At 38.6% G+C, this 12,717-nt stretch overlaps 1 protein-coding gene across 1 annotated transcript in view; it reads right to left on the bottom strand.

Annotated features, from left to right (window-relative positions):
• Nucleotides 1-12,717, bottom strand: part of Lmbrd1 (LMBR1 domain containing 1) — a 75,424-nt gene that overhangs the window by 15,101 nt on the left and 47,606 nt on the right. The window contains exons 10-14 of the mRNA XM_028767236.1: nucleotides 6,074-6,138; nucleotides 5,643-5,745; nucleotides 5,018-5,122; nucleotides 2,910-3,059; nucleotides 998-1,076 (exon numbers count right to left, since the gene is read on the bottom strand). Of these exons, the coding sequence (XP_028623069.1) occupies nucleotides 998-1,076; nucleotides 2,910-3,059; nucleotides 5,018-5,122; nucleotides 5,643-5,745; nucleotides 6,074-6,138 (502 nt within the window). The remainder of the gene's footprint in view (nucleotides 1-997; nucleotides 1,077-2,909; nucleotides 3,060-5,017; nucleotides 5,123-5,642; nucleotides 5,746-6,073; nucleotides 6,139-12,717) is intronic.

Genomic DNA, 12,717 nt, shown 5'->3' with positions numbered 1-12,717 from the left:
ATCTATCTATCTATCTATCTATCTATCTATCTATCTATCTATCTATCATCTATCTCTATCATTAGCTTATTTTCAGACGAACTCTTTGGGTCCCTTCTATGAACTATCAGAAACCACTACCACTTCCTCCCATTGTTAACTTCATGGTCCAACAAATCCTGGTGGACAGTTAGGACTTATACTCTATGGAAAACTGAGATAATTAGGTATCAACGGTACTTCCATGCTGACCTGAAATCCCTTTGGTGCATAACTACTAAATTCAACTTTTAGAATAATAAGCCACAAGATAACTCCTATGTCCTTACTGCAAGCCTTTCCTGGATCTCGTGCCACTTTCAGACCTTTGATAATGCTGTTCTACTGGTTCTTGTCTGAGGGTCATGACCCTTTGAGGTGGAACATCTCTTTCCCAGGTGTCACGTACCAGATATTTACATTATGATTCACAATGGTAGCAATATTACAGTTATGAAGTAGCACTGAAGACAGTTATATGGTTGGGGTCACCACAACATGAGGAACTGTATTAAAGATTCATAGTGTTAGGAAGGTTGAGAGCCAATGATCTCATTCCTAATTCTGCAATTTCCTTCTGACATCATATAACCCACATTCCCATAATCTAAAAAATGAAATCTCAGAACAGTCATAACGTAAACATCTGTTTTCCAACGGCCTTAGGCAATTCCTGTGAAGGGGTCATTTGACCCCAAAGAGGTCACAACCCACAGGTTGAGAACTACTATGTTAAAGTAATGATGTTCAAAACTCTCGAGCGCACAACCGTGTGCATTTTTCTTTAGCTGGGGGCAGCCTGAACTTGATGCACAAACTAAATACATTCTTGAAACCTTTAGTGTCTCCGATCCGAAGTTCCCTTCGCCTATCATTCTACCAGGCTCCACTAGGTAGTTAACCGCACCTTCCCCTGGGGGACCTCACTAAGTTCTTACACATTAAAAACTCTAAGACAGTTTCACAACAGCTACTTTACCTTTAGGGGCATCTGCATCGCATCTTTTTGGCACAGCAAGGGTTGAATTGCCTTTATGGGCATCAGACGTTATATTGCTCTGAAAGACAAGAATGGGATTAAAATATAAACACTGTAGTCATGAATGTGTTTGGATTAAAGCAGTCACATTGCCAATTTCATGTTCTACTTTCTACTAATGATGTAGATTAGCCATTAGTATTAGACTAATATTAATTTAGAATAAGATTCTAAAAGGTTAATATAAATCATAAGATAATTAGTTATGGTACATTTAATATTAAGGTGATTTTGCAATAATGATTTAGGTCATTTACTGAACAGCAGAACTTCTTTTCAGAAGGAGGTAACATCAAAAAGGAAAAGGTGAAGGCCGTGTAGCTTGGGTTCCATTAGAAATCCCAGCACTTTGGAGTCTGAAGCAAAACTGCTTCGAGAAAAAAAAAACCCTATTCCAAAAGCACTCTTTGCCACTACTCAGAAACAGAGATGTGGGATGGGACGGGGCAGGGACGATAAAGGAAGGTGGATAGTGGAGAGAACCGCAGAAAGGAAGGAAGAAATAGGAAAACTATCTTTTCTCAATACAGAAGAATAGTCTTCATTCCTAGAAGGAATGCAGATCTGTGGCGAGGCAGGAGAGCAACAGCGTCATGTGATCTACTGATCAAGCATGGTGTCCCCAGACTCCTGTACCACTCATCTGACGTGAGTGACAAGTACTTTGCAAAACAAATGACGTTATTGAACAAATTCTATTTTGCTGTTTTGTTTTTTTTTAATTTCATGTATATATAAACAAAGATTGGAGGAAAACAGGAGAAAAGAGATCCGGGAAGGCAGATGAATCACGGAGGCTCCATTTAAGCAGCGGGGGAAACAGGTGATATGAGGGAATAAACTGTTAAAATTCAAAATGAATGCTATCAAAGCGCTGCAGGATGCGTTTTATGAAGCGGGAGTAAATGGAATGTGGTGTTTCGAACAGAAAAGTCCCCTGTGCCATCTTGAGTATTTAAATATTTGGCCCTGAGTTGACAATGTAATTTGGGAGGTTATAAGGTGGCCTTTCTTGAGGAAGGACATCAGCGGGGGATGAGCTTTGAGAGTAAGAAGGCTTCCCATCCCCCTCTGCTTTGTGGATAGAGTTAAGATGTGAGCTGTCAGTTCCTCCCTGCTTCCTCTTCTATCTGTCTGTCTGTCTCTCACTAAATAACAAGCACCCATGCCTGCCTGCCTTCCTTGCTATTGTGCACTAACCCTCCCCATGGAACCACAAGCCAAAACAGACCCTTCCCTTTTACACACCGCCATGTCATGGTGTCTTATCACAACAACAGACAAACAACGAATATACTAGACAAACAATGAATCTAATTTGGCCGAGATAAATCCAAACTTGCTACTCAATTAAACCTAAAAAGCACAGTTGTTTTTTATTAGTCACTGATATCAAGAAAACAGAAAAATATAGCAAGGAATCTAAGGATTCTTAAAGAATCCCAATTATTCCCAGATAAAACTATCCAGAAAGTTTCTCTCACCGAGTTACAGCAGCAAACATGACATGTTCTCTGAAACTTTGGGGAACACATTATTAAAATTACTTAAGCTGCTATTTTTGTAGAAGCATTAGGATTCTTAGTCAATAAGTTACTGAGGAAAAGCACAGTAGCTTAGTGTCACAGGATTCATTTAATGAATAATACAATTATTTTATTTTAAAAAGTATGAAGCATACAAAATGTTCATAAATTTTGAAAAAAACAGTTTTGTCAGTAATAAATTTAATAAATAGTAAATAAGATTTGTTTTTTAAATATCTCTAAAGTTCTTTTCTAAGTTTAATTTTTATTTTTTAATCATTATCTCCAAAATATAGAAATAGCAGAATGTTACATTCTGTACTTACCTCTATTAAGTAATTCTGGCTTCCATACATCACGTACTGAGGAGCCAGACTATAGATCATGTAGCTGGTATGAAGGACAATGAGCAGAAGGATCATGCAGAGAAACAAGAGCGCCTGAGGCCTGGTTCTCCCTCTTCTGATTTTATATAACTGGGGGGAAATAACGACAAAGTTTTACCAACGTTACTTTGAAACTTCCAGTCCTTATGCAGACAAGACAGTTCCAGTGTTCCAAAATAAACACAAGTAACTTGAGAACAAAAGAAAAAGACCACGTTTTTCCCCCGTAAAGCTTTTAGTGTTAACCTTATGTGGATTCTAAAATACTGTCAGAGCACCTATGTCCAAAGGATACTAGTAAAATATTTCAGAATAAGGTAAAATAAACATGATTCACTCGTGATCACCAGGTTATACGTCCATGGCCTGACTTCACTGTGATCGCTTTCAGATGTTTACAAAACTAAAAATTGTGAACACAAACTGTAAGTATTCAGAATACGTGTACAGTTCTAGTTTTATTACATTCCCACACAAGCACAGATGTGACAAATTTGTAAGTATTAATTTCTATAAAATAGTCATAATACTCTCATACTAACTTCTGCTTAAAAATATTAGCTTTGAAAATGTATGATAATCTGGTTATAGTTGTGACATTTTTATCTGTGTTGAAGCAAAGAGGAATTAAAGTGTTAACTGTAATTTTAAGAATGATGCCACTCGCTTCATCTTATGGTGAACTGCACTTTAACTCTAGTAACTGAGGCGTCATCTTCCTCTACTTTCCCAGTTACAGTAGAGGCTAACAGCTTCTGTTCTGGAGGAGATGATAGCACCGGCACCTAGAAATGAACATGTCCCATATTCCCTTATGCCCAGCAGTGGTGACATCATAAAACACTCCCAATGAGAGAGACAGAAAGGATCCCAGCGCCATCAGACCTTGTACATGTAACTACTAGAGCATTCCCCCACACAGCGAGACGATTACATATTTATTAGTCCAAATACATATTTATTAGTTTGTCTTTGATTCATATCTAGTAGTAATGTGTATCTGATTCAGCTTTGATTTAGATTTATAATTATTTTAGGATGAATATAAAAAAATAAGCACTAGTCACAGCTGTCTTTGATATTGAGAGTGAGGAAGGTTCTAGGGGTCCACTGTGACAGCAAAATCTGCATATACTAACTCCACTGTGTGAAAGGCGGGAGGGTTTCCATGTAGTCTCTGTAGGCTCTTGAGTACTCTAAACCATGCCTAGGTTACTTATAGCTGACATGAGTGGGGTCCATAATTATGTCACATTGTTCAAGGAAAAAGGAAAGGGGACAAGTCTGGCACCTGTAGTCATTTGGTAGGTTCCAGGTACAGATGGGGAACCATGCATACAGAGGGCTAACAGTAGCCATCCAACTCCTAACAGGGAAGGAAGTCTCTGCACGTCACTGAGCCCACTGAGTTCGTTGTGTGTCCAATGCAATTAAACACTAAGCCAGACAGCACACTTTCTGCCATGGTTTCTCGGCTTCAGCCGTGCTGACATTTCCGGTTTGATTAGTCATTGCTCTGTGTGCTACATCATGTCTAATTAGCAGTGTCACTGATCCCTATCCACTAGATTTCCACAGCAGTCCCTAGCAATTATAACTAAAAAATGTTTCCAAACACTGCTAAATCTCTCTGTGTGCATGTGTACGCATGCGCTCTCTCTCTCTCTCTCTCTCTCTCTCTCTCTCTCTCTCTCTCTCTCTCTCTCTCTCACACACACACACACACACACACACACACACTCCTACTTAACCCTCCTGATCTAGAAAGAAAGCACTTTTGTCTTAACATGAAGCAAAGCCTTAGTATTCCTATCACCTTTCCTACCAATTGATACGTAGTGTATTCTAAATACAACAGCTGGCTATGGCTGTACACACTATCCTCCTAGCGGAAGAACGGCACAGGCAGGAAGATCACAGACTTGAGCCACTCTGGGCTACAGGCTCTTTCTCAAATAACACACAAAACGACAAAGAGAATAAACTGCCACGAGAGAAATAATGTACAGAGTAATGAGAACAAAAACCAGAAAATAACACATACTTACTCGAATCCAAAAGAACCAAATGCCAATATTTCGAATTCCTGCCATTGAAGTAAAAATGAAGTACATGATGATAATTGTTATAAGAATATAATCAAGAGGGAACACCTGAAAAGAGATGAAGATTACATTTAAAATTCAAGCTATGAAAGCTCTAGAAATTAAACAAATTAACCAGAAACCATTATTTACATTTGATAATTAAAAGACTAATTCCCTTTCAGAATAGGCTAATATAAGAATATCTTAAAAAGAAAAGAAAAAAAAACCAAAACTTTTTCATCAAACCCCAGCTACTATCATGTTTTCATCCTAAGGAAGGAAAAATCCTTAAATAAATTACATTATATTTTTGTACTTATTAAAATGTACTTAATTAAAAAATGAAACCCAAATACTGTTTGGAAGCGTTCTCCTTTGGTAATAGTATGCATCTCATATCAACAGTGTGCCAATACACAGCTATATAATCATCTATAAACCAACACCAATGCAGAAAGCATCTGCAAATAAAAAAATTGGCCAGAGCTCCCATGCATGTCTGACTTTTGTAAGTTTGCATAATAAGGATTTTAATGGGACAGGGTAACACAGTGTTTTGATATAAAATGACTGACATGTTACTTACTGTTTGTAACAAAGGCAAAAGCATATTCAATGGATTGCTCAGGTTAGTTCCAAAGATGATGAAGCCCGAATCTATTCCTGCTGAATGAAGGGCTTTATCCAAACTAAAGAGAAAGAGTTGGGAAGAATGAATTTACATTACACCATCACATTTCCACACCAGCTAGAAAGAACATTGTTTTAACCTAAGCATGCTACTTCTGTTGAGCCATAGGAAACAAATTAAACTTGGCTTAAATATTTCACAGAGATTGTCAATAAGTAAAAAGGAAACACTGTCCATTACGAGGCCTTTTAGAGATTGTTGTGTAAATGCTGTATTCAGGTAGACTGTTCAGGTAGAATGGGCTACACTAATGGAACTCAGCACCAAAATGAATGCTATCGAAGACTTTATCTAAGTGCTTTAGAAAGTATGTCTACTATACTTACTTTGACAGGAAGAGAGAAATTACAAACAGCAATGCAACTAGGATGAAAAATATTCCCCAAATAATCTAAAATGAAAAATACATTCATTAGAACACAGCTCTCAATGTTGATACTGAAAGCATAAAATCTTTCTACCATATAGTAATGATCTAATGCAAGGCACAATTTAATTTAGTATATAGTCCTAGCATTTATTTGTACTCAAAACTTCGCCAGGGGACTGCTTAATAATGCACATGCAAAGAAGTAAAACATTTAAAAGTTTCAACAAACAAGTAAACAAAGAAAACTTTGGTTTGATCAAAAACATTCTGTTCTATTACCGAAAAGGACATTAAAGAGAAAAGTAACTTCACGAGAGTACACACACACACATACACACAAACACGCGCACATGTGCACGTACACACATACACATGCATGTGTGCGCACACACACGTGTGCACACATATACACACACACACACATGTACACACACACACAAAGTGCATACACACACAGTGCTAACCAGATCTCGAGCCAGAAAAATTCCTTCCATCTGGGGAGCTGTCATAGAAAATGTTTCTGTGGCAAATATATCAAGTGTTCGAACTCTCATGTCTTACAATATGAACTTTGTTTTAGGGATGCTCATAAAAAAAGAGGAAACAAAATATTGGAACTAAGTTTCTAAACAACTGTTTCAAAATGAAAAAGAAACGGATTCTATGGCAGCAAAATCTTGAGATCTGTTTTTTTTTTTTTTTTTTTTTTTTTTTTTTTTTTTTTTAAGTTGAAGGAATACCTGAACCCAGGTAAAGAGCTGGCGAGGCCAGAGGAAAAATGGCCTTGTTCTAAGCACAGGTTAGTTCCATTTGGCTTCTCCTTTGGAAACGATGGAAGAGATGAATGTGAAATCTCATTTGACATGATACTGAAATGTCTTTCAGAATGCTGGGGAGGCTCAAAGAAGTGAATGCTAGCATGGGATTTTACCTGCCCTACAACAGGAGCTCCTGAGATCAAATTTGAAAAAGACAGTTAGGCTTGCCTTTTGTGAATTCTCCAGTTCAAACAGCATGCCCTTGGCGCTTGATGAGAAGGAAGGAAGGGCAGCAGGAGAGGGTCAAGAGGACCTTTGTGAGCAACACTACACGACCTATCTCATATGACAGGGCCTTTCTGAGAACTCATTATTAGAAAAGGATTTCACTGGCAAGGAACTCATCCAATAAGTAGCACTACAACATGACAGAAATTGCAGACCTTGAAGAGTCACAGATTTCCCTTCTGTTACATTTTGATCAAAAAAAAAACAAAAAACAAAAAACAAAAAAAAACCTCCAAACAGTAAGTATAAAAATGCTTAGTTGTCTTACCAGTGTATATATGAGTTAGAGCATTTAGCACTTAAGATCACAGAATAAACATAAGGAATCTAAATACTTCATGATGTTCCCCACCCAGCATGTATACAGACACTAAAATGAGTAATTAAAGCATCTACTACAACACTAGTTAGAATAGCAAGTTAGTTGACCTAGAAGCGTAGATTATACTTTCGCCAAGATGTCCATTTCTATATGAAGGAGAAGCTGTAGATGTGGTACCAGTAAAAGTCCCAGAGTAAGAACTTTGAACGCATTTATTCCCTACAACGGCATAGAAGAGCTAGCACAAATGACTGGAACCAACATTTTCCACATTACGGAGATGAACCAAACGCAGACAGCAATGCAGGGCCATTAATTCAAGAAAATGTGATGAACCTGAGTAGGACTCAGTGAGCTTGAACTTGCCCTAGTTCCTAATCTCCCACGCTAATGCTGTGGTCCTCCTGAAAACAGTCACAGAGGCCAGCAGTCTGGAGATAACACAGAGAACAAAAGTGGGCTGAAGCTCTTTAAAGTACCATTCCCAGAAAAATGCCATCACTTGATCTGACTGGTGGTTCTCAAGAAAACTACTTATAAAATGGCCTGTACTTGACCTGGATGGGTGTTCACACAGTGCTAAAAGCCTTTGTGACGGCTGCAAACAGTGACAAGCAATCTCTGAACCGCATGGCCTCGAGGGTCAGTGAACAGTGTACAAAAATATACTAACCAAAAATCTTTAAAAGAAGGTCTAGGAAATGAGATGTCTGTTGGGAGTTTCAGGTTCTCATTTCCTAGTAATCTAAAATGAGCTGTGTATGCTCAGGGCTATGCAAGTGCTCAGAACAGATGTGAGAAAGCCTAAACCCCTGAAGGAAGTACAGCTGAGGCAGAGCTGAGACTGCCAGCTTGTTGCTGCATTCCACCGGCACACACAGAGATGCTCAGGCAGAGGCTGAGTCTCATGGGTTGCAAGACGTTAAGAAGACTTCACTATTAATCGACACACTAACCGATAGAGGCTAAGGTGAATACAGATCAAAGAAGAGAGGTTGTGAAATTAATTCATAAAAACCCAAGGATATGTCAAAGAAAAGAAGAAAGAGTGAAGGAGGAAGGGAGGGACAGAAGGAGGAAGGGAGAGCAGGAAGAAAGGAACGAGGGAGTGAGGAGACTCATGAATAAAATCAAACCCAGAAAATATGGTAAACATAAAGGAAATAAAAAATTAATAAGCATTTATGAAAACCCGGACTTTGGAATTAATAGACAAAAACTTTATATTTGTTTAAAAACATTTTTAAAAAGTAAAACCAACATGTTAAAATGTTTCAGCAAATAATCAGTATCAATGAAGATACATTGGGAATTGGTCTGGTAAGGCTATGTATTAAAATGCTAATTTCTGTACCCCAAGACCTGTTTGCCCCAGGGTAAGCGAATTCTCACAGGTGCACTAGCTATTGTTGTGCAAACCTTGCTCCCTGAGTTAACGGGTCAATAAAAGGCTAAAGCCTGTGATTGGGCAGTAGACAGAAGTAGACAGGTTCTTAGTTACCTGACTGGCGGTCCCAGGTAGAGAGAAGGGGAAGAGAGGAGAGAGAGGAGGAGGAAGAAAGTTGCCATGGGATAGGTGGATCATGAGCAGAGCGCATGGCCATGAGGGCTGGCCTGATGGAGCAGGAGGGGCCCAGGTGGAAGATGGCAAGTGAGAGCTTGGAGCTCACCAAGGAAAAGCAGACAAAAGAGCATAGAGGGTTGATATCTGCCCAGCTATAACACTTTTAAGAGTATTATAAATCTAAAGGTTTCTGAGTCTTTTATCTGTGAACAGCATAGTCAGAAGTGGAGTAGGAACCCCTAAAAGATACTTTAAGACAACAAGGGGGTGTAACAACCTCCCAGAATGAATACCACAGCAAAGATACAAAGGCTATTTATTAAAAAGTGAACTAGAACTTTGAAGGTGAAAAATAGAATAATGGAAATGAGTTCGCTAGAAGGAGTCACCAGCAGACTTGAGCAGAGAGTTAAAGAGAAACAAACCAAGGAACACAAAGAAGAAGCAAGGAAGAGGGGTGAACGGTTTTAAAGGCATACGGGAAATCATAAAATAAACTAAGAAAAGCAGCGGGATTTAATGAAAGAGGGGGAATATTTGAAGAAATAATAGCCCAAGGCTTTTCCAAAACGGATCTCTGGCCACTCCTTACATACACATACACAGACAGACAGACAGACAGACAGACAGACAGACAGACAGACACACACACACACACACACACACTCATTTCCAGTGTGTGTGTGGGGGTATAGTATTAACTTAAATACTCAAGAAACTTCAAATTGAATGAGTCAAAGATACCATCTTATCTCAGGAACTCTCATATCGGGTGGGAGCTCCTGAGATCAGAGAAGACAAGAGAAAAGAGTCCTCATGCAGTTGTTCCTTACTCCTTCAGATCCCACATATTAAAGACCTCAAATACAAACTAGATAAAGCCAAGAGAACTGAGGAGTGGTACTGAATGTGACAGGCATGTAGAAGAGCCTTTTTCAATATCCGAAACCTACAACCAAAACAATTCAAAAGTTTACACATTCTGGGACTGGAGAGATGGCTCTGTAGTTCAGAGCACTGGATGCTCTTCCAGAAGACCAGAGTTTGATTCCAGCACTGTCATGGTGGCTCAGAACCACCTTCACCTCCAGTTCTAGGGGATCTGATTGATGTTCTTGTGGCCTTCGTGGACCATGCATGCTAATGGTGTGCAGACATACATGCAGGCAAAACACCTATGTACATAAAAATGTAAAGAATCATAGAAATGCATTCACTATGAAGAATAAATCAAAAGAGAAATAAAAGAGGTAAAGAACTCGTAAGAGAGATTTGTGTGAGCCTTTGAGTGCGACTGTGTGTGTGTGTGTGTGTGTGTGTGTGTGTGTGTGAGAGAGAGAGAGAGAGAGAGAGAGAGAGAGAGAGAGAGAGAGACAGACAGAGAGAGCGTCTACTTAGTAAAAATGAAACTTCTGAACTTTATAGTGCATTTCACCTAAGGATTTAGACTATTTAGATACTGGATTTGGATGGTGAAGTCCTCACTCCAAGTGACAGTTTGAGAGGTAGAGCCTTTCAAACCTTCCTAACATTGCAACTCTTTAATACAGTCCCTCATGTTGTGGTGACTCCTGACCATAACATCCCTCTCCTGGCCTCTGCCTCCACTGCACACATGGTCACAATTTTAGGAAAAAGGTTGTGGTGTATGGGCCACAAGTGGTACTGCCGGCTACCCTAATGCACACGTCAGCCAGATTCTCTAAGGGTTGCATCTTACCCTACTTTATTATTTTTGCTATAATTATACACACTGAACGAATGGCTTGTGGTTAGTGATAGATAAGACGCTTCTTGGTACCTGTGTCCAAACAGCAACAGTGTTTAAATGAAACTACAATTCAATCTTAAGAGTCGGGAAATTAATATCGGTATGACCTTAGCCAGATCTGAACTGAGTTGTTCATGTCAATTAATGAAATGCAATCTTTTCTAGTCTGAAGGCAACCCAGGATCACACAGTGCTTATGCAACTTCAGTAAGCTTGGATCAAATCCTAATTACCCCCTCCCCCCATAACCTTGACATTTTGAGACCAGGGCAATTATTTTATAGGATGCCCTTCAAGTTAAATGGTCTATTTCTCAAGAGCATTTTTTTGGGGGGGGGGCCAGAAATGGCAGCGAGAGTCCTACAATAGATGAGGTTTCTCCACTGTAAAAGTGTCATTTCCCCTTCCATAACTAATACATTTTGTGGTGTCATACTTGAAAACAGGTAAAATTTTACTCTCAGCAAATTTTTGCCTTTAATTTCAAGTAGCTATTAATGTCTCTCCCCAGAAAAAGGATGTGCTACCTGCCAAATGCTGTGTTCTAACTGTACTGGGTTTTTCTAAATTTCTTTGTTTAATGAGCTTTGTTTTATTCAACTTATTTACTCATATCAACAGAGTCATAGGTGGAATTCTTTTCTTAAAGATTTATTTTATTTATATGACTACGTTGTAGCTGTCTTCAGATACACTAGAAGATGTCTCTGAGGACCTCTTTATTTTTCAGTCATCTTAAGCTGCTGTTTAAGTGTATCTCTTTTAAATAACATATAGTTGGATCTTGCATTGTGGTAAAAATTTCAAAATTATTCTAGTGGTGGGTTGGATCTATTCACATTTGTTAATATTATTGATACATTAAGCATTAACAGTGTCTTATTACGGACAGTTGTATACGGAGTACATTTCTTATACTCTTTGCTTTATGCACTTAAATAGGCAAACTCTAAGAGAAAGAAGAAATAGAATAGCCGTCATCAAGAAATGGGACTATTTTTATGGGCAGGGTGTTTTTGTTTGGGAAATAAGCTGGGGAAAGAGTGGAGATGATACTGTCCGGATGATGGATTGCTTAATCACTGCGCATATGCTTAAGACCGTCAACTTTAAAGCACAGAAAGCAAGCGCAAGTGAACATTAAAAATATGCGATGTCACTAGTAACATTGTAACTCGGTACAGAAGTAACAAGAAACCTCAAATAATATGTAAACAATTGGATCTAGGTTACTCAGGCCAGTGAATTTGTTAGAGCTTTAAAAGTGGTCCCCTGCTCCTCCAGAAAAGTGTTTATCCTAGTATTGATGAACACTGGCTGTATGTATAGTTAGAAAAATGTGGTTACTATATACAGATTCTGGCTAAAGGATCTTCTAACTTATCTGAGTTAGGTGCTTACTTTTTAAATTTGTCTCAGTAATGTAACAGTTGTCTTTAGTTCCACTGTTGTGTTTTAACAATTGAAAAGCTGGTATATTACAAACAAGAGCATCAGAAACAAGGGGCGTATGGCGTAAATCGCTACATTTAATTCTCATATAAAATTAAGTGTATGACTTCATTCTAAGGAGAAGAAAACAGGCTGAGGATGAGGAAGGAACAAGCTGTTAAACAGCTAATAAGGTGCAGAACAAAGACGGAACCCAGCACTGACTGCAAAGCCTGTGCTCAGAGTCATCACACTTTGAAATGAGGTTTACATATCCCAGGGAGAGGATGGATATGTGAAATCACAACATAAACAGGCATCTTTATGGGAGAAAAAGCAATATTTGGGAGAGGGGAAGGACAGAAAATATCTCTGAATTTCTGTGTGTGTTCGTGTGTGTATATAATGATAAAAACAAATAAGAATTAAAGAATAGAGCAATAGGCAATACTGGCACCAAATTTTC

Source organism: Grammomys surdaster, unplaced genomic scaffold (assembly GCF_004785775.1).
Source record: "Grammomys surdaster isolate TR1022 unplaced genomic scaffold, NIH_TR_1.0 171, whole genome shotgun sequence".
In the NCBI taxonomy this organism is placed as follows: domain Eukaryota; kingdom Metazoa; phylum Chordata; class Mammalia; order Rodentia; family Muridae; genus Grammomys; species Grammomys surdaster.
The sequence above is the reverse complement of the archived record's forward strand: the minus strand, read 5'-3'. Positions and strand labels throughout refer to the sequence as shown.